The sequence below is a fragment of the Gossypium raimondii genome, chromosome 12 (assembly GCF_025698545.1).
Source record: "Gossypium raimondii isolate GPD5lz chromosome 12, ASM2569854v1, whole genome shotgun sequence".
Lineage (NCBI taxonomy): Eukaryota > Viridiplantae > Streptophyta > Magnoliopsida > Malvales > Malvaceae > Gossypium > Gossypium raimondii.
This window is the reverse complement of record NC_068576.1, coordinates 56989259-57007879: the sequence shown is the minus strand read 5'-3', so window position 1 is coordinate 57007879 and position 18621 is coordinate 56989259. Positions and strand designations below refer to the sequence as shown.

The following is an 18621-nucleotide window of genomic DNA, read 5'->3' as shown; positions in this document are numbered from 1 at the left end:
TGAAACTATCCATGGAATCGTGCGCCGTGTGAAACGTAGACCATCGTCGTTCTTAACCGAGACTCAGGTTAAGCTCCGTCTCGGAACCTTGTGGGGTTAGGAGTAAAGCATCCCGAGGTTGGCGCATCTCGTTGGGCGTGGAGAAGCATTGGGAACCCCAATTTCTTTCTTCGGAGCCGTTTCTCAAAATTAAAGTCGAATAAAGCCGTTTCCCAATTTCTTTCTGACTTATCCCTTCAGGAAGCAAAATTAAAGTTGTCCGAAGAAGAGCAAGGTAAACCAAGCATTCTCAAAGCCCCTTGGACTCCTAACACAAGCCACCTTTATGCTACTTTTACCATGTATTACTTAGTTTTTACTTATCGACATATATAGGAGCAAGGTAACAAAAATTGCGATGATTTTCTGAGTACTCTTGTGAGATTTAATTCGGTCTCAAAAACTGCGGCTCACATTTTATATAGGGGAACAACTCACGTAAATAAGTAAAATATCTTCTAATGTAACAACCAAACCAAAATAACATAAGAGCATAGGGCTCAATGAAAACCTCCAAACAAAATGAAAACAATCCTTACAACATTTTAAACAAAATCTTTAAAAGGGTTTGAAAATGCTAAGAGAAGCAACTAAAAGTATCACTACATGTTCCTTCATACTATATGATTACTCATTGGAAGGCACAACATGCATGCATGAATGTTGGTCTTAGTATCGACCAATTCCCCAAACTCTGATTACACCATCTGTATAACCACTAAATAAGGTGCTTCCATCTGCACTCCAGTTCAAGCTTGTGCAGTATATCACCTGCAAATTCCACACACAATAATGGCATTCTTTTAATTGTACGATTAACATTTGTTTGCATTATAATAAATATAATTCCATCATTCTCCTGACAAATGACAAAGCTAATCGCTGAATTGAGAGAGCCACTCAAAACAGTAATCAGTACAACAAATAAACCAATATAAACTTGATTAAGACAACTAACAGGGATTAAAATGATGCAGATTTCAGAGCACAACCTACTCTGGGGTATCATAAAGACAAGTTAAGAACCCCAGCATTTGGCCCATTAGCCAAGGGTGTTCACCCCATACCCAAGCCGAGGGCTCATGTCACAGTAATTGTCAGATAGTAGTATGTGCATGGCAGCAATTTGCTCCTATCAGTGGTGTGTGAGTTGTACCAAAAAATGATAAGTTCAAAGCTTTGAGGCTTACAGCAATACCATGTGTGGAAACAATAAACTTTACTTAGCAAGATTGTGTTAACAAATGCAGCTTTCATATGAAACATGGACATGCCTAATTACCAAATAACTTCCATTCCACAAACAATACAATTTCTGGAAACAGAATAGGATTCTGGAAAATATAGATGATTTTTGGAAGAAAAAAATAATCAACAAAAAGGGGTAACTAAAATTAAAATGCCAGTCTTAATTCATTCAAGGTAAATGGTATTTCACCAAGCAGCTAATAATATATTGTACAGCAAGTGTTAGGATAAATATTCATAGTAAAGCTACATTGCTACTGAAGTTTTATGATATATGGTATTTACCAAGCAGCTAAATTCTATAATCTACATCTTTATAGGTCAAAATGCAAAAGCTAATCGGATCCTTAGGATGCAATTGAAATAATAAATAATCATAGTAAAGCTACATTGCCACTAAAGTATTACACAAACTATTTACATTGAAATAAACAAAAACAGATTAGCTAGCAAACAAATATAAGCAAATTAAAGGACTTCGATGAAGTAGTAGTAATAATAATAAAGGATATTATACCTTCTTCTTGTTTGCATTGTCGGTGACGTCAGATTTCTCAGCCTCAGCTTTGAGATCAACCTTCAAGTCTTCCACAATACTCTTACTTTCCAGATCCCAGATCTTGATGCTCTGCTCAGTCGCAGCACAAAGCCAGTACCTGTTGGGGCTAAAGCAAAGCGAATGAATAACAGAACCAGCATCAAGACTGTAAAGCTTCTTTCCTTCAGCCAAATCCCACAACAAAATAACACCATCTTTTCCGCCACTAGCACACAATGAACCATCAGGTGAAACCGCAACAGTGTTCACATAACCGGAGTGACCGGCCAGTGTGTTGCGAATCTTACAGTTAGTCAAGTTCCAAACCTTCACAGTCTTATCCCAAGAAGCTGAAACAATAGTAGGCTGGAGAGTATTTGGGCTGAAACGAACACAGCTGACCCAATCGGTATGAGCATCCCCATCTTGGATCGTGTATTTGCACTCTCCAAGGGTGTTCCAGAGCTTAATGCTTCGATCACGAGAAGCCGAAACGATCTGACGGTTATCAATTGAAAAGGCAACGGAGAGCACGTCTTTGGTGTGGCCGACGAAACGACGAGCGGATGTTCCGGCGTTCAAATCCCAAAGGCGAAGCTCACCGTCCCAGGAACCGGAGAGAGCGAACTGGGAGTCAAAAGAGAGAACAACGTCTTGAACAAAGTGCGAATGGCCGGTGAGACGGCGGCGAGCGACACCGTAGGTCTTTTCGTCTTTGGTCAAGTGCCAAAGGATGATGGACTTGTCGCGAGAGGAAGTAACGATCATATCGGAGTTGTCGATGGGAGTGGCGATGGCTGTTACCATGTCAGTGTGGGCTCGCATGGTGCCGCGGAGAACTAATCCCTCGAAAGCCATTTTCGTCGGCGTTTGACGGGCGGCGGCGGCGGCGGTTTAGGGTTTCAGAGGGAAGAAAATGAAGGGCTAAGAAGTGTCTGAGAACCGATTAAGAGAGAGTATAAGAAGTATATATAGTACCGGTCTATCGGGAATTAGGGTTTTGCAAGTTGGAACTTAGTTAGAAAGTTGTGAAATTCTTTAGTTATTCCCTGTAAATTTTATTTTTTCTAAGTAAACTGCCCACTCAATCACTCAAGTATTAGTGTTTGATGTTTATATTTTTATTAATTTAATCCTCATTTTTAATTTTTAATAAATTTAATCTTCAATACTTACCGGTTAGCTTGCAACTCAATCTAAAGTCTTAAATTAGTTTAGATGTAGATGTGTTAAATTTAGCTTCTTTATTAATTACTTTTGGGTCTTCAAAGTTTCCACCACGTTTAATTTGGTCCCTAAGTCAATTTGATAATTTTGATTTATATAATTTTATTGTTGAAAGGGATAAATGAAAAATATATAAATAAATGTTGAATGTATAATTTGATATATGAATTTTGATTGCATGCATTTATACACATAAAACTCATATTATAATTCAAATATATATAAAACTTTGACTGTGAATCAATTGTACACATTAAAAAAATACATCAATTTACATTTATTTTATATTAGAGTAAATGTTCATGTACAATATCGCACGTTACATTAAAAATATTCTAAAACAATATGTGACATGTACACAAAAAATTGTACAAAATCAAAGTTCATGTATAACATTACACACCATATCAAAATTCATGTGTAGTTTATTTTAAAATTCTCCTCATTGGAAGGGTTAACCTAGTAAACAGGTTGTTCTCGCCTTATTTTCTATCAATAAGGAGTAGAGTTTTTTTTTATGAACGTTTTGTCAAGTTATCTCCACTTTAAGGATCGCTCAAATCAATCATCTTATTATTAAATGAATAAATTTAATCATGGAATTAGTAAAAACAAAATAAACCTATAGAATTTTGTCGTTTGATATATATACATATATATGTATGCTTTTTTCATTCGTGGTTCAATAAAAAACATTTTACAAAAATCATAAAAAAACTCTATAAATATTAACTTTATTAAAAAATAAATATTTTTTATTTGTAAATGTTAACTATACTAAATTTATCCATTTATTTATATATGGACTATTTTGAATCAGTTTTTATAATAAAATGACCTACTATTTTTCATTTGTGGTTGGGTTCGATTGCCAAATTGGGTTTGAGTAAGGTCCATTTGGTATTAGTACCAGGATAGTTGCTTAGGCATGGTCCAAATTTGAAGGATGAGATTCAATTTTTATCCAAATCTATTAATATCTGTAAATTATTAACCTATTCAAATAAATAGATATATTTAAAAACATTATTATTTTATTTATCATTCAGTAATTATATATATCTTTTACTACATGTATTTTATTTTATTAAATTTCTAAAATAAACATCTTAATATTTACAATATTGTATATTTATTTCATATAATATAAATGATATAATATAAAAGAAAAATTATTATAAACTTGAAGATGGGTGTAATCAAATTGGATCGAGGCTTTGAATTTTAGAATCTAAATTTTGCACATATTTTAAAAGGCCTAATTTATTTGTCTAAACTCATTTTATAATCTTAATGTTTTTGTTCAATTTCCTCAAATTTGAAATAACCTCCTAACTAGAAAACATATCTCGACTTTTAAAAATCTAATTATTGTTTTTGTGTGAAAATTATATTAAAGAATGAATTTTTCTATATTTATTGGTACTTAATAGTTACATTAAATTTCGATTAAATTTAAAGTTGAAATAAAATTTTGAACAAGGATAAGCTCTCCCAACATTGTTTTATCTTTCTACAAAATTCGATTTTAAAACTTTATTTAAAAGACATTAAATTCCTATGTGAATAGTTAAAAAATTGGTTATATTAGAATTATTGAAAAATGCTTAGAAATATCACACATTTAAAATATATGTAAAATTTGTTATTGTTTATTTACTTTAAATTTTATTTTTAGAAATGTTTATGAAAAATATCTAGAAATTTTATCAAATAATACCTACAAGTCATAAAGCATTATTGAACAATTTTGAAAACTAAACAAACCAAATTGAACTGAATTGGGTTTGAGTTCAATTCTTGTATGATATTGACATTATATATAGTTGTTCAAGTTTAGTCAAACTCAATTTATGAATTTTAAATTTATACTAACTCATTCGTATTTAAAATAGCCAATTCAATCATGTTTAAACATGTTGCGATTCTAATTCCTATAACATATATTATTTTTAGCTAATATTTAGTTTTTATTAAAAATTTAATTATAAACCCTATATTTATTTTTCATGTAATATAAGATTGAGAAATAACATTATAAAATTAAAAAAGATAAGATGAGGTTTAATTATCGCTTATTAAATCCAAAACTTGACTTATATTTTAAAATTTTAAATATAATATTTTTATTCAAACCTTCAAAATTGACTTAACATCATCAATTTATTAGACTTATACATGAGTCGATAGATTCAATTGACCCAAATTTAAACTAGGACATTGAATTAGTCTTAATTCAATTTAAATAAAAATTTAATTACAAAATAGGTAAAAGTTAACACTAACATAAATACATATTTTATATTTAAACAATAAAACAAACTAATGGGTCGGACCAAAAAATTCTACATTTAAATATATATTTTAAATAAGATCAAGGACTGGCTGAACCCGAACCATTACTAGCTCTATAGCTATGCCCTTAAACAGTTATAAATTACATTATTATTATTATTATTATTATTATTATTATTATTATTATTATTTATTTTTTAATTTATTGTGATCTATTACTTTACCAACAACTATATAAGCTACCCCCATAGAATGGCCGAATTTAAAATGGTGGGTGGTTGTTTTCGTGTCACTAAAGTAACGCCCTTTATTATTATAATAATATTTTATTATATCTCAAGAAACACAAATTAGAATGGTGGGTATTTCATCGTAGAAGTCAGATGAGATGCTAAGGGTTTATTCTATCCTAATCAGTGATTGAGCGTTCGATTCTTACTCTAGGTATAGAATAACTTTCAAACTCGTAACTAACATTTACCCCATTATTGGACCTATAAAACGTGAAGAATTAATTATTGAGCTCGTTCCAATAAATATATTAAAAAATAAAAAAATGGTGAGTGTTTGAGTAAATATATCAATAAGAAATTAAAATTGAAAGTGTTATTTATTAAATTATTTTATATAAATTTTACTTTTCTTATATCACATTTATCTAATAAAGGCAAAGTCAAAAGGGTAGAACCTTCATAATTATATATTTATCATCAATTCCAAAGCAGTCCCTCCTCTGGTCCCATACAATAAGCAGTTGGATGGTTATTGATATTTTTTCCAAATCAAAATTAAATGAATTATTAAAATATTAAAATGGTTTATTTGTATTTTGTATGTAGATTGTTGAAATTATAAAGCTTTGTTTTATCAGAATCTAAATAGTAATTTTCAAAATTAAAATGGCAGAAATTTAAAAAAATGAATCAAGCAAGGTCAATATCGTCAATTACAAATTTTCTGTTCCCCTCCTTTTTTTGAAATTCAAATTATTTTTCAATATATGTAAAATATTTCTTTCATCCATTTCTTCCCAATCTCCATCTCTCTTTTTATTTTTGGTTTCTCTCGAAAGTCCCATCACCAAATCCAACGTCTCTTAACGTGCGCATCAACATTTCATTGCTTGTTACCAATGGCGCACGATAGCGTCCAGCTTCCATGCGACGGAGATGGCGCGTGCATGCGCTGCAAGGTCACCCCTCTGGCGGAGGAAACCCTGATTTGTAGCACGTGCGCGACTCCTTGGCACGTGGCTTGCTTGGCTTCTCCTCCCGAAACCCTAGCTTCTACACTGCAATGGCAGTGCCCCGACTGTTCCGGAGATCCTCTTCCTTCTGCTGCGGGCGCCTTAGATGGGACCTCTAGCGAGTTATTCGCGGCGATAAGGGCAATAGAGTCGGACGAATCGTTGACGGAGAAGGAGAAGGCGAGGAAGAGGCAGGAGCTGGTGAGCGGGAGAGTTGAAGAAGATGGGGATAAAGAAAAGAAAGGGAAAGAGAAAGAGAGCTCCTTTTTGGACGTTCTTGATGGAAGCTTAAACTGTTCGTTTTGCATGCTGTTACCTGACAGACCTGTTACGGTTCGTTTTTTTCTTTTGTTTTCCCCCCAATGTTATTCTCAGAAATGTTAAGCTCTGTTGAGTTCATTATCATTTAACGTCCTAGCCCTTTCCCCCCTAGATGGTGCTTTAAATTTAAGCTGTGTTATTTTGATCAAATACATTTTTAAAAATCAATTGGTAAAAACTAAAAAGTTAGATACAAATACGAATGATATTTAACGTAAATATATTTGAAGAAAGGAACAAATAAATGAAAAAAAAATTATATAGCATGAATCTTATATTGTAGCTTCAGAGTATTTTTCTTTTCTGTTCAAAATGATTCACTTCATGAACCCGAATTACTTGTGAACTTAATTATAGTATGCAGCTTTAAAAGGCCATCTAGTTTGCAATTATAAGTGATGCTATTCTTTTGAGTTGCATTTCATATTATGTTTTGGCTATTTAGTTTCAACTAGTTTGTTAATGTTTATAATCAAAAGCGGTTGTTATGTCATTGGAGTCAGATATTTGTTTTCATCTTCAACTTTGTAAAGAGTTTTAATTTACTTTTGATTTCTTGGCCCTTAATTCCCTTAAGGATGAATAGTTACATTACATGCTTATGCATATAAAATGTTGATATATGTGTAATTCATGTTGCTACAGACACCTTGCGGCCACAATTTCTGCCTTAAATGCTTCCAGAAATGGATAGGGCAAGGGAAGCGTACTTGTGCAAAATGTCGCTCAATAATTCCCCCCAAAATGGCAAGTCAGCCTCGTATTAATTCTACACTTGTATCTGTTATAAGAATGGCAAAGCTATCGAAATCAAATGTAGCTGCAGGGCCAATGAAAGTTTACCATTTTGTACAAAATCAAGACCGGCCTGACAAGGCTTTCACTACAGAGAGAGCACAAAAACCTGGAAAAGCTAATGCTGCTAGTGGGAAGATATTTGTGACTGTACCACCTGATCATTTTGGACCAATCACAGCCGAAAATGATCCAGCTAGAAATCAGGGTGTGCTTGTTGGTGAATGTTGGGAAGACAGATTGGAATGCCGGCAATGGGGTGCTCACCTTCCACATGTTGCAGGCATTGCTGGTCAGTCGAACTATGGTGCTCAATCTGTAGCTCTCTCAGGAGGTTATGAGGATGACGAGGATCATGGGGAGTGGTTTCTCTACACAGGAAGGTTTGTTTCAAAGGGTTATACATATTAGTAGCATGCTATCCCATCATTTTCATTGTACATGTTTGTAAAATGAAAGTGCATTGATGACTGTTTAGTCCAGCGGATGTTAATGATTTGTTACTTTTTAATACTTTATTTATTCAAGAACAGTCAGTTACAGAGTGTCAATGTTATTAGCTTTTTCCTGGTTAGCTGAGGAAGTTTATCTATTGACGTTTATTCATGTGGCCATTTGACAATTGTTTATATCTCTGGGTGTTGATGGCAGTGGAGGTAGAGATCTCAGTGGAAATAAGCGGACAAACAAGGAACAGTCATTTGATCAAAAATTTGAGAAGATGAATGAGGCTTTGCGAGTAAGCTGCAAAATGGGCTATCCTGTCCGAGTTGTAAGGCAATTCTCATTACATGAAGCTTAAGTCTCTTTGTTTCTATAATTGGTTGTCAATATGTGTGCAAAGGGCGATTGAAGCTTCAATAATAGGTTAACATTATAGTTTTAAGGTTCCAACGGCTATGGGTTTTTTTGTCTTGGTTGTGCCAAGTCAATCCATGTTAGATATTTGCTTCTTGAGTCAACAGTCTTATCATAGAGACCTACTCCAATGAAGCTACTTTTACTTACTAAAAACTTTTGTTTTATCTTGATGTGTAGGTCTCACAAAGAAAAACGTTCTTCATATGCCCCAGAGAAAGGTGTGAGATATGATGGAATTTACAGAATTGAAAAATGTTGGAGAAAAGTTGGAATACAGGTATCAAATATCTATCAGACACATCAAAGTTGCTTTCTACTCAGATCTTTATAGATTAGTTTATTGATAGGATATTCTTTCATCAGGGATTTAAAGTTTGCCGATATTTGTTTGTGAGATGCGACAATGAGCCAGCCCCTTGGACAAGGTTTCTGCCTTTCATATATATATTTGTGGGCTCCTGCTCTCCTCTCTTCTTTAGCTCCACTAAGCTTTCTTGAACATTAATAATGTAGTGATGATCATGGAGATCTACCTAGGCCCTTACCAGCCATTCCCGAGTTGAAGAAGGCAACTGACGTATTTGAGAGAAAGGAAAGTCCATCATGGGACTTTGATGTAAGAGATGCAGTTTCTACTGAGATTTCTTCATTTTCTTTTTCTTTTCTATTAAGGTTTCATCTGCTAAATAGAATTCAATTTGATGAAAAACATTGTTGTCAGTATTTTGTGTTGGAGAATTCATTTTATCATTTATAACTAGTGGAGTTAAATAGTGAAACACCTCCCTTTTAGAGGTTGGTCTTTGATATCACACCTACAGTCTGATTCCTCTTCCCACGTGTTTGTGTGATTCTTAATTCAATTAGGAAGAGGACAATCGCTGGAGATGGAAAAAACCACCGCCTCCCAGCAAAAAGCCAGTGAATGCGGCTGATCTCGAAGAAAGGAAAAGGGCAAGGAAAGCTATAAGGCAAGCACATACTACAACTGTAAGAGAAAGACTACTCAAAGGTTGTTCTCTTTTTCCTTTCATAACTATTTGTGTTGGGTTACTCTGTCCCTGCTCTATACCTGATCAAATTAGTCCCTCTACTATTAGAAAGAATCCAGCAAGGCTTAATTGGAAAAAAGTTAACATTTTACCATTTAACAGAGTTAATATTTTTAAAGTTTTGATTCTTCTGTAATAGATTTTTTTTTGTTTGTAATTTAACTACAATTGAAAAAAATAATTTTAAAGTTATTTTTTATACAGTAAATGTTAACCATGTTACAATTTAAACTTATTTGATTTTTTTTAATAGTATAGGGATTAAATTGTTCTATAGAATAATAGAGGGAATAATTTAATCTAGTCCCTATGATACAGCGACCTCCCAGGTACTTTAACTGTAAATAAAATATATGCTTGATACGTATTTATTCATCTCTCCCTAAAGCTTTCTTACTGATTTGTGGTATGCTTTATGTGCAGAGTTTAGTTGTCTAATCTGTCGGCAAGTTATGAATCTTCCAGTTACAACTCCATGTGCCCACAACTTCTGCAAATCTTGTTTTGAAGCTGCATTTTCTGGTAAGACTGCTATTAGAGAGAGAAGCAAAGGTGGCCGGACACTTAGATCACAAAAAAATGTGCTCCATTGTCCTGCTTGCCCAACCGACATCTCTGATTTTCTTCAAAACCTTCAGGTGTGCCATGTTATTTGCAGAAATGTTTTGCTTTCAGAAAAAAAGTTGCTTGAAAAATAGATTATAAGGTTACTTGCTGGACAATTCTACTATCTTCAGTTGGTTTACCGAGCTAATGTGTTAGGTCAACCGAGAACTAATGGGTGTGATAGAGTCACTGAAGCAAAAGAGTGAGGAGAATCAGGACGCTGTTGAAGAGTTGAGTGAGGAACAGGTGGACGAGTCAGAGGAAAATGCAGACATAGGTTCTGGCGACAGTGAAACTGCCCAGAAAACCAAGAACCCTGATCCCAACGATGACTTGCAGAATCCTCCTCCCGATTCTGATCAGAAAAGAACTAGCAAGAGGATGAAAGTGGATACGACTCAAGTAGTAGCTGACTGTGAATGACACTCTGTCACATACCTTCCAGGTGCAATCGTCTGACGTTGAACTTGAATGACCTGTTTTGTTTTTCTGGGTTTACTTTTCATTTTGTGCTGAAAATTGTATCAGTTTTCAGTTTTATGCTTGTGGATCAATTCCACAGTTCTTTTATTGGTGCAGAACAATTCAATTTAGATCATTGAAGCTTTCTATGGATCATGAAAAAAATTCCCTTCTTTTGGTATTTTTGATGTGGTAATCAAGGTTGTTTGAATTGGGCTGGAATAGCCGGTCAGGTTGATTGAATTAGGAATCAGCCGCAATATCAGTTCGGAGAAGAGTATTGAATCGATCGATTTGAGAATCAATGATCGATTTGAGAATCAATACGGACTGATTGAATTGAATTTTTAATATTGATTTATTTAAACAAATTGGTTAAACCAGCTTTACTGATGAATCGATAGTTTGTCAGTTTGAACATCGGTACATGTCATTTGTATAGTAACTGTCTTATTATCCTAAAATTGCCAGTTGAACAGAAAGAATGGTACATGCAGGTTAAGAATGATGACATTATTCAATATTGTTTGTGGAGTTGTTTTCTTCGTTACTGGTCGACGGATAAGAATTCACTTGTACAATGTGAAAAAAAAAAAAAAACATAGCCATTCGAAGTTTGACAATTGACTTAACTGTATTTGTATCTTGTGTATCTTAGTGGAATAAAAAATTCAACAAGTCAGGATAATGTCATTTGTACTTTGAGTATAATAAAATAAAAATAATTATTTTATAAATAGTGAAAATTTTAATTTTAGAAGTGACGTTGAGATTTTAATAAATATTAACCGATGTGATAAAAGGCATTGAATTCATTAAAATTTATATGTATAATAACTATAATTATGATAATAAATTATTAAAATATTAATTATGCAATTTGTTTTTACAAATGCCGAGTTCATCTCTCTGACAAATTTAAATGCAATTAGGCATTATTCGATCCAACTCCATGTCTAGTCAAATCAACCAATCTTTTATCCAATCAGGTAAAATGATTTCCTGTGTTGCGCGTGCACCACTCTAATGCTGGCCCCTCTTCCCTTTCTATCAATGAATACATGGGGTCGCTAGCCCATTCAAACCACCCTCAAATGCCTAATTTTCTCTCAATGCTGAATTCTCATGTTTTCCAAGTTCGTTCTCTGTTCTTTTATATTATTTATTTATAATGCTCGTATAAGTAAAATTGTGGAAAAGATATCAAAATAATATACTTTTAATATTTTTTTACTGTAATGATATGGGATGATATTTATTTACCAAAATAATATTTAATCAATTTAACTATCTTATATATTATAAAATCCAGATATGTCAAATAATTTTAAAAATATTAAACATTAAATCAATTAAAGAATTTTAATAATCCAACAACATAAACATATTAACCAAAAGAAAATATAAAGTGCATAAGCAATTACCACAAAAAAAAAATACACATAGCATGATCACTGCAGTAACAGAGCAAAATTTGTGTTTTAATATCCATTTGTCAAGTTATATGTTACAAGAAAAAAACTCTACCGCAACTTGTTATCAAAAAGGAAAGATATAAATAAAACTTTTCTAACATTTGTAGTTTTAAAACCGGATCAATGATCGAACTGGTCAAGCTACTTAAAAATCTTTAAAAAAAACCAACTCAACTGCCAATTCAATTTATTTTTTCACCAATTCAACCGGTTTGTATCGATTCACGGTTCAACCAATTCAGTACCATTCTCCAAACCGATACCCCAGCCGATTCCTAATCTGACCAACCAATCCAGCTCAAACATCATTGCATTCCTGTGTTGGATGGAAATAGTATGAATGTTAAAATTAATGTTGTCATTGCTTCCAAGCTTTCTTCCCACGGAACTGTTTGCCAGAACGTGACTTCTTCTTATTTTTCTCTTGTCGAGATCTTTGAGCTTTGGCTTTCTTCGCAGCAAGCGGCATATACTTCTTGTGCTCTTTCTGACGGTTGCTTAAACCACCAGTCTGCATACACAGGACCACGAAAAGGAAACAAAACAAATAGTTAACAGACTAGCACCATTAGTAAATCCAAAGCTTTTTCTCTTTTTACCAGACTTATCCTCTTACAGGTGAACTAATATTTCTAAAACTAATACCAACATCTAAATGGCTAGTGCATATCATGTCAAGGAAAGGTTAATTTCTACAATTAGTCACCGTACTTCGATTTCACCAATTTTAGTCTTTATACTTTTTCGAATTTTAAAATTTTAATCTTGACTCAAAGAGTAACAGTCAAATCTGTTTGATTAAATTTTACTAGTCTAGTACCATGCATATAGTTGTAGTTATATATTCTCTGAGTGGATCATTCTAAATCCATTAATTAGTCTTGACGAATTTTAAAATTTCAGTCTTGACGAAAATTATAGTCGTTAATCCATTAATTAGATTTAACGGTTATTGATTGGTAAGGACTGAAATTTTATAATTCGAAAAGTACAGGAATTAAAAATGACCAAATTAAAGAATAGTGACTAAATGTATAACTTTCATAAAGTACAGAGACTAATAACAGAATAAATGGACAAAACGTTCAAACCCCAAAAGCATAAAAAGCATAAGTTGTAAAAGCAACCAAAATACCTTTTTCTGTTTGATGGCAGTTCGAGCCTGGTACTGCCCTCTGTCTTCCCTTCCTGCTTTTACCAATGCTAGCCTTTCCTCCTTGCTAAGCCTGAGTCGGACATGGGCCTAAGAAGAATGCATAGAACTTTGTGAATACACGTTTATAGGAACAGTCATTTATTCGGAAAAGTATATTTATCGGTTAAGACAGAGAATACATACTTCAAGCTTTGAGGGATCTACTCGTTTGAAACTTAGTTGATCAGAACTTGGAATCTTAAACCCTTGTTGAGCCAAAGCAGTTTTTGCTTCCTTCTTAACCTGATAAGATAAATGAAAGACCCCAAAAGATGAGTTTACCATGTCTGAAACTTTGTAATGAAGTATATTTCTTACAATAGAAAGTGTAATAAATCGATCTGCACAAGGCGTAAACTTGATCTTTAGGTTCGTTAGAACGTACTTAACATACCTTTAGTTTCTTGATCCTTTGGAAATGCTCATCAGAGAGAATACCATCCACTGAGTCTGACGAAGCATGGCTCGTCTTTGCCTCTGCCAACCTTTTTAAAGCTCGAAGACTTGTATCAGCAGCAATAAGTTGACCCTCGAAATCAGACAATTTTCTCTTACTTGCCTTGGCCTTTTGATCTTCATTTCCACCATCTCCAGCACTGTCACCTGCTTTAGAAGAACCACTAACTTCTTCATTATAATCATCCTCTTCAGTTTCCAACTCCTCTGTATCGCCCTTATCCTCATCATCACTGTCATCCTCATTGGCATCATCAATGTCACTCTCGTATTCATCAACACTGTCATTCTCATCACCTTCTTCATCCAATACATCTTCATCCTCACTCCCATCATTTGCAGTATACTGGCTTTCTTCATCATCATTGTCTTCATTGCCATCATCAGAACTAATATATACAGCCTCATCTCCACTTTCATCATCCTCACTGCCACCAATGTCATCGTCTTGTTCCAATAATTCAATGTCAGGGACATTGCTAAGGACATTGACTTCTCCATATGCCTTTGGTTTTGCCTTAGGGTCCATTGGACGGCCTCGGTCCTTCTTAACCAGCAGTGATGGGCAAACCTGAGAATAAAACAAGAGGAGATGCATGCAGTAGTCAAGGTACAAGAAGAAACAAAGAAAAAGTATAGGAAGACCTAAAGACAAATACATACCTCTCTAAACAAAGTAATGAGTGAGCGAGCTGCAGCTGACACTGCCTTCTCATGTGACTTTTTATACAATACAAGATCTTGTAGCAAATCTTCAGTCATCAACTAGTACCAAGAAATAAATGATTGTCTTAAAAGATTTTAAGCAATATAGTCTGCATAAGTGAGTGCACTAATGAAATAAAACAGTAACTTATAGCGATTAATTCATTTTAAAAGGATTTATAAGGTCAATTTCAGATTTTGTATGTGCATGCGGTTTGGGGGGGGGGTGAATTCAGAAACCAAATGACATAGATAGTTACCAAAGGCATGCGCAGGCATATTTCCCTTATCACATTCAGTCCAACAGCAATGGCCTAAAACATGAAGCAAATATTTGATCAATCAGTAAAAAGAAAAATGGTATATAAAGCAGCTTTTAAGTAATAATCAATACCTCTGGGCGTGAACGATCATGTACAAATTGGTTTACTATTTGTTTGAACAATGGCTCAACTGCATCAGGAGGAACCTGCTTAAACAAGATTCAATTGGTGGCAGGAAACCAGAGAAGGCTAATGTACGAAGAGAATAAAAAACAGTATTTAGAATGATGCATTCAAACTATCAAATCGAAAACCATACCATATCATGGCAGGCCTGAACTGCTGCTGCCAGTAAATTAGTGATATCTTTCTGATGAGGCTGCAGAAGAAGAATATATTTGGCACATATTAACAAGAGCAAGTCTTATGTTTATAATAGAAAACTTGAATGTAGATAACATACCTGAACATATCTTTGAAGAAAAGGGTAGAAATTTAATAATATCAGACGGTGAAGGCCAACTGTTCTAGCAATTACTTTCAACATCATCATTTTAACCTGAAGTTAAAGAAAGGAGGAAACCGAAATTACTGAGGCATTTAACGTAAGAGGTAATTAACAGGTCAAAGCAAACTACACGTAAGCCTAACTAAAACTTTTATAACCTGAAGTCAGGCGTTCAATTCACAAGGAAATATGTAAAATAATAGAAAAAAACACTAAACAGTATCATTGCTACAGAAGGTTGAATCTGCCACACGGGGCAGTGTAAAATCTTCCAAATTAGAAACATCAGGAAAAGCATTCACCTCAAATCGTTCATTGCAGGTTTGAAGGCGAGAAAAAAGCTTTTCTACAAATCCCTGGGTGCAAAACAGAATTTTATGATTTCTACAAAAGACAATATTACAGCAAATGTGATAAATAAGGTGTTAGAAGAGGGTTTAACCTGTGCATCTTTCAGATGATAAAGGGGTGAATAATAACTACAATTGCTACTTTCTGATGACAGGCGTTGCTGCCTTTTCATGCTACGAATAGCACGCTGTAGTTTCGCTTTCTTTTTCTTCTTGCTAGCAGCTGTACCCTTATGGTGTGCCTGAAAATTCATTAAAACCAACCATATATATTGTGATCTAAAGAAAAACAGCAAGCAACTAGAATTCTTAAAAGGAAAAAACCAGTCAAACAGCTAAGCATGGAAATTCCATACATCAGCCGTGTATATATACATGTATTTTTCAATTACCAAAAACTTATTTGTATTATCCTATAGCTACCAAAGCTAAGAGTATTTTAAGCAAGGAACAAGGAAACTTTACCTAGCTGGCACGAATAACAAAAAATGAGAATGGATCAAAGAAAAACGAAATTGAGAATAAATCAGAGGATGAAATAACCTTGTAAACTGTCTCTTTGCTGATAACAACGTGGGGATTTTGTGTCATTTCATCTTCACTACTTAAATCATCTGAATCCTCATCATCATTTTCAATCTTCTCATAATCAAGGAGAAAAGAGAGCACAGCAATCATTATTCTGCAAAACCAAATACAAACAATTTACTCACTAAACACTCAATAGCATAAACAACAACTATTAACCATACAAAAATCATACATACCTAGAAGATGAATGAAAACATGCCATACAAATTGCATTTGCTGTCCTTTCATCAAACCAAACCTTTCTTCGATGAAGTTCACATAAAGTAATTAGAGACCTTTTCGCTTTTGCTTCATCATCTTGCTATAATAAAAATAAGAAATATTTTTAAAAAATAAACCCAACATTCTAAATCAGGTAAACTACTATTCCAATGGCATTGTTAACTGGAATTGTTCAAAGACCTGCAATAAGCCAAACAAGATATTCTGAAGGGAGCGATTCTTGGCCTCATTCTTATGATTCTTGTTCATTCTTCTAATGCTATGAACAACATGAGAAAATGCTAATTTCCTCAAATTCCTATCATCTAGTGTCTGCAATTCCATGAACAACGATAGAGTGTCCTTTATGTCAATAATCTGCCAAATACCAAAATTCAAAACTTGTAGTTAAATTCAAAACATCCAAGAATAATGCCCAATTGAGCTTTCACAACGAACTAATTTTCTTCACCTTCCGGTTAACGAGGAGAATAACGGCTTGAGTGGCATGGAATCTAAGCCCTGACGGAAGAGTCCTTGCAGATGATTTCAGAAACGCGGCGAGATCGGAAGGGAACTCAGCGAGCTGCTTGGGATAGAACGGCGTGACATGGGCCAAGAACATGGCACGGTCACTGAGGTCCTTAGCCACACTTGGGTCAGCACCGACGCCACTGATGGAGGAGAAATTCAGAGCCGCTTGCTGTTGAAAGAGCTCAAGAGCGGAATAGAATTGGTTGCGGATGAGATGGAGCTCCGTTTCATAGCCTTCCGGGTCAGTTTTCATTTTGGATTGGAGGGATGGGAGGCTCAGCTTCTCTGAGCTCCGACCCGATGCAGAGAGAGGCTCCGCTGAGCCACTGACCATTGAAACCATTGATTGAAGTTGATTTTCCCAATTCTGTTTCTAGGGTTGTGGGAACTGAACGCTAAAACCCTAAAATATAACAGGATTACTTAGTTTAGGCGGCAACCGGCAATTGCTGGAGCAGCAAAGAAACAAATGTGTCAAAGATTTAAAAGAATGATGATGTGATGTGCCCTAACCCTAAGAACCCAAATTTCTTGGACTAAGATTGGGTCTAAATTGTAAAACTAGTAACGGCTAATGGACATGGGCCAAGATTTAAAAAGGGATAAATCTCAAATTTATAGATGAACTTTGATTTGTTGTAATTATTCACATGAAACTTGAATTGTGGTTTATATATATACATGAAAATTTAAATTTGAGTCAATTGTACATATTTAAAGAAATTAACACATAAATTTGTTTTGAAATCTAATTAATATAATTGTTTGTGTATGCAATATATAAATCGAAAATAGTGTTAATTTGATAATATTGTTAGTGGTTTTGTGAAAATTAAATCAAATCAAAATTTTTTGTATAAAATCTCCCAAAATCAAAGTTCATGTATGACGTTGCACATTGGATCAAAATGACAGCAAAACTTGAGCTAATCCGTTCCGAATAGAATGGATTTTTTCCTTTGAAAAGTGGATGTGGGGTGAGACGATTTTTTTAGGGGAGAGTGGGTATAGAGTGGTTATGGTAATTGCTTGATCTATCCCACCCCACTCCACTATACGAAATTGCTATATTATCATTGTACATATGTAATTATTAAAAAGGTAAAAATGTCATAATATGTTATAAAATATTTATATCTTCATGTTTAAATATTTGCTTCCATTTAAAAAATTAAAAATGTTAAAAATAAATAGCAAAAATTCAATTGAAGTGGGCTAGGGTTGGATGCATCGACATCCACGGAGGTGGTAGTGGTTTTCGAGATTCTACATTCATAGTGGAGCGAAACAATTGGTGTTGTAAATTGTGAAGTATGACAACTGTAGAGCGATAATAAATTTAGCAACATCCGCCCCCATCCTAATTCGTTCCATTGTCATCCCTACACAATGAAAAGATGAAGGCTAAGCGTGAATAACGAGATAGAAGCGCCACTTAAGATTTCGAGGTGAGAATAAGAAATTAAAAAAGAAAAAAAACGAGTACTTATGGGATTGGTGTTTGTTTTAAGGTTTTGCTTTTTTAGATTCATTCATTTCTTTTATTTGGATAAGAGTAAACTCTATAGAAGATCACCTAAATTTAATAAATTTTCATTTTAAGCATTATTGTTTATATCATTTTAGGCACTTTAATAAAATGGACAAAAATCT

At 34.0% G+C, this 18621-nt stretch overlaps 3 protein-coding genes across 3 annotated transcripts; 1 reads left to right on the top strand and 2 right to left on the bottom strand.

Annotated features, from left to right (window-relative positions):
• Nucleotides 1–520: 520 nt before the first annotated feature.
• Nucleotides 521–2782, bottom strand: LOC105765661 (guanine nucleotide-binding protein subunit beta-like protein). The gene is made up of 2 exons (XM_012584864.2): nt 1805–2782; nt 521–810 (listed from the first exon to the last, which is right to left on the bottom strand). Exons 1-2 carry the CDS (start codon nt 2681–2683, stop codon nt 709–711), a joined length of 981 nt encoding a protein of 326 aa, XP_012440318.1. The 5' UTR covers nt 2684–2782; the 3' UTR covers nt 521–708.
• Nucleotides 2783–6367: 3585 nt separating this feature from the next.
• LOC105765659 (E3 ubiquitin-protein ligase ORTHRUS 2) lies at nt 6368–10871 on the top strand. The gene is made up of 9 exons (XM_012584862.2): nt 6368–6926; nt 7560–8092; nt 8361–8486; nt 8748–8847; nt 8934–8995; nt 9084–9186; nt 9438–9582; nt 10046–10260; nt 10385–10871. The coding sequence occupies exons 1-9, from the start codon at nt 6480–6482 to the stop codon at nt 10649–10651; spliced, it is 1998 nt and encodes a 665-aa protein (XP_012440316.1). The 5' UTR covers nt 6368–6479; the 3' UTR covers nt 10652–10871.
• Nucleotides 10872–12150: 1279 nt separating this feature from the next.
• Nucleotides 12151–17448, bottom strand: LOC105765657 (uncharacterized). Its single transcript, XM_012584860.2, has 15 exons — nt 16907–17448; nt 16636–16812; nt 16410–16534; nt 16186–16324; nt 15735–15884; nt 15595–15648; nt 15248–15343; nt 15104–15163; nt 14916–14990; nt 14782–14835; nt 14480–14581; nt 13755–14387; nt 13505–13603; nt 13301–13408; nt 12151–12676 (listed from the first exon to the last, which is right to left on the bottom strand). The coding sequence occupies exons 1-15, from the start codon at nt 17309–17311 to the stop codon at nt 12524–12526; spliced, it is 2430 nt and encodes an 809-aa protein (XP_012440314.1). The 5' UTR covers nt 17312–17448; the 3' UTR covers nt 12151–12523.
• Between the last annotated feature and the right edge of the window lie 1173 nt (nt 17449–18621).

Coding starts and splice junctions, on each gene's coding strand:
- LOC105765661 (XM_012584864.2), bottom strand. CDS start 2,683: ATGGCTTTCGAGGGATTAGTTCTCCGCGGCACCATGCGAGCCCACACT. Junction 811..1,804: donor ACAATGCAAACAAGAAGAAG/GTATAATATCCT, acceptor TGGAATTTGCAG/GTGATATACTGCACAAGCTT.
- LOC105765659 (XM_012584862.2), top strand. CDS start 6,480: ATGGCGCACGATAGCGTCCAGCTTCCATGCGACGGAGATGGCGCGTGC. Junction 8,093..8,360: donor TGGTTTCTCTACACAGGAAG/GTTTGTTTCAAA, acceptor TGTTGATGGCAG/TGGAGGTAGAGATCTCAGTG. Junction 10,261..10,384: donor ATTTTCTTCAAAACCTTCAG/GTGTGCCATGTT, acceptor CTAATGTGTTAG/GTCAACCGAGAACTAATGGG.
- LOC105765657 (XM_012584860.2), bottom strand. CDS start 17,311: ATGGTTTCAATGGTCAGTGGCTCAGCGGAGCCTCTCTCTGCATCGGGT. Junction 14,836..14,915: donor ATGATCGTTCACGCCCAGAG/GTATTGATTATT, acceptor TTCATGTTTTAG/GCCATTGCTGTTGGACTGAA. Junction 13,604..13,754: donor AAAGGATCAAGAAACTAAAG/GTATGTTAAGTA, acceptor TTATCTTATCAG/GTTAAGAAGGAAGCAAAAAC.